This window comes from Morus notabilis, unplaced genomic scaffold (genome assembly GCF_000414095.1).
Source record: "Morus notabilis unplaced genomic scaffold, ASM41409v2 Scaffold1629, whole genome shotgun sequence".
NCBI classification, from domain to species: domain Eukaryota; kingdom Viridiplantae; phylum Streptophyta; class Magnoliopsida; order Rosales; family Moraceae; genus Morus; species Morus notabilis.
In genome coordinates this window covers 82,591-85,098 of record NW_010363636.1, presented here as the reverse complement: position 1 = coordinate 85,098, position 2,508 = coordinate 82,591, and the positions used below count along the sequence as shown (strand labels likewise).

Genomic DNA, 2,508 nt, shown 5'->3' with positions numbered 1-2,508 from the left:
CCCCCCCCCCCCCCCCCCCCCCCGGTTTTTTCCTCTCGTTCAAGCTATACTGAGTTTTTTTTCCCTGTTTGGTTACTAGGAAAGTGAAAGAAAGTAGCGAAGTAAAGGGAAAACTGGGTTTTGCACAGTTTATAATGTTTCTGACTCCTTGATTTATTGAAATCGTTACCAAGTGATTTGATTTTTATTTGAGACGATCTAATCGAGAGTTTTCTCATTCAATTTTGATCTTTGTTGGTGAAATTGAGATGTTAGGTTTTAGTTTCGTTTAGTTTTCTCGCATCCTCTCCGGATCCAAACGCGGTCTTATACGTAGGGTTTTGAACTTGATGTCTATGTCGTTATTTGCTCATTTTCGTCCGTTTTTTCTGTAGAAATGGTGGATGCGATGAAGAAAGTAGCGAAACTAGACGTGGAGCTCACGGTAGAGGAGCGAAATTTGCTATCTGTCGGATACAAGAACGTGATCGGCGCAAGGAGAGCCTCGTGGAGGATATTGTCCTCGATCGAGCAGAAGGAGGAGGCCAAAGGGAACGATCAGAATGTCAAACGCATCAAAGAGTACAGGAACAAGGTTGAGTCGGAGCTTTCCAAGATTTGCAGTGACATTATGAGCGTCATCGACGAGCATCTCATCCCCTCGTGCACTGCCGGGGAGTCCACCGTGTTCTTCCACAAAATGTGAGTGGTTTTTGGGATTATTTTCTTTGGTTATTTTTTTATTTGATTTGAGAAAGTTGAGACTTTTAATGGTTTTTATTTGATTATATAGGAAGGGAGATTATTATCGGTACTTGGCGGAGTTTAAGGCCGGTCACGGAAAGAAAGAGGCTGCCGATCAGTCAATGAAAGCATATGAGGTACAATCATTATGCCTGATTTTATTTGGATGGAGTTTATGTGTCGGTGCTATGATTCTTTGCACAGTAAAACGAAGAACAAAAAAGGAATATGGTGATGAATCCCATGTATTTAATTTCGTAGAAATGGGGGACCTTATATTATTTTCAGTCCAACTTTCGGCACTACCCAACAACAAGTTCTACAGAACTTGTGTGTGTGCTTATTAGCTATAAGCCTATAATTTTCGCCCCTTCGATTTGCTTAAAGGTTATCTATATCTAGTTTCCGCGATTGTCTTATCTAGTAATCGATTCCCTCAAATTTTTGCAGACGGCTTCTACTACGGCAGAGGCTGAGTTACCTCCTACGCATCCCATCAGACTGGGTTTGGCCTTGAACTTCTCTGTATTTTATTATGAAATTCTTAACTCTCCTGAAAGGTATGGTTGGTGTCGTATTTATCTTTGTTTAGTTGTTTAGCTTTATCATTTGTGCTTGTTTGCACTTTGATGTGACCAGAATTAAAAGGTTAGTAAATAATTCCTCTTTTTCTTGGTAACTTTATTTCAGGGCCTGTCACCTTGCAAAGCAAGCTTTCGATGAAGCAATCTCAGAGTTGGATACTTTGAGTGAGGAATCTTACAAAGACAGCACATTGATCATGCAACTCTTGAGGGACAACCTCACGTTGTGGACCTCAGACATTCCAGAGGATGGGGGTAATTTTTTTAAATTTAAATACCAATGGAAGTCATCATTCTATACTATTCTATTCTATCCTATCGATGTTATTTCAAAAATAGCCATAGTTACCGATTCTCTTCTCTTTTTGCTGTGGATTTTTGTTCTTGCGCTATATGTTGTTGTAAGTGCTTTCTTTCCTGTGTCATACCCTCAAAGCATGAGGGACCATTTGGTAAATAGGTTTCAAACCTGGTGTTTGAACTTTTGTGGTTTGAAATAGAAAGTTTGGGACGTGATTTTAACTTTTGGTTCAAAACATTGAAAACCAGGGTGGGGGTGCTCAGAATTCTTAGGTTTGGGAGGGGGTTGGGTTCAAAACATGAAATCAATGGTTTGAACCAAGCCTCAAAAATATTTGCCAAACGGTGGTTCAAATGACAACTTGAACTTGTTTATGATTCTTGTTCTTGAGAAAGAGTCACTTGTGTAGAACATTAGATCGTTTTGTGCCATTGTACTGCAACTCAAAAAGTAGTCCCTTTAGCTCTTTCGTAGCTTTGAAAATTCCAGTTTTTCTGACCTTGTTGAATAGTATGAACTTGAAATAATGACAAGATGTTGACGGGTAACGACTTTTGGTCATGCTAAATAAGCTCCTTCTTCTTTGTTGTGTCTGTAATACATGACGGGCTCTACCTATCCATTTTTATAAGCTTCTGCTAATGGTGGCAGCATGCTAGAGAGTATCCATTAAGGGGAACATAGCAGGGAGAGAGGAGAGTTGTGGTGGGTGGTTGGGGTGCTGTTTGTTCAAAGCATAATGGTATACTTAAACAAATTTTACTGATTGCTAGGGTTTGTTCAAAGCATAGTGGTACTTAAACAAGTTTTTACTGATTGCTACTAGATCTATTGACGTTTAAATGGTTTTGCAATCTTTGGTTGTGTAATATTTACTCAATTAGAATGTTGCTTTTCCGC

General features: G+C 39.4%; 1 protein-coding gene across 1 annotated transcript in view; it reads left to right on the top strand.

The window, feature by feature from the left end:
- Window positions 1-2,508, top strand: part of LOC21389243 (14-3-3-like protein C) — a 3,963-nt gene that overhangs the window by 403 nt on the left and 1,052 nt on the right. The window contains exons 2-5 of the mRNA XM_024169875.1: window positions 375-681; window positions 773-860; window positions 1,174-1,283; window positions 1,414-1,562. Of these exons, the coding sequence (XP_024025643.1) occupies window positions 375-681; window positions 773-860; window positions 1,174-1,283; window positions 1,414-1,562 (654 nt within the window). The remainder of the gene's footprint in view (window positions 1-374; window positions 682-772; window positions 861-1,173; window positions 1,284-1,413; window positions 1,563-2,508) is intronic.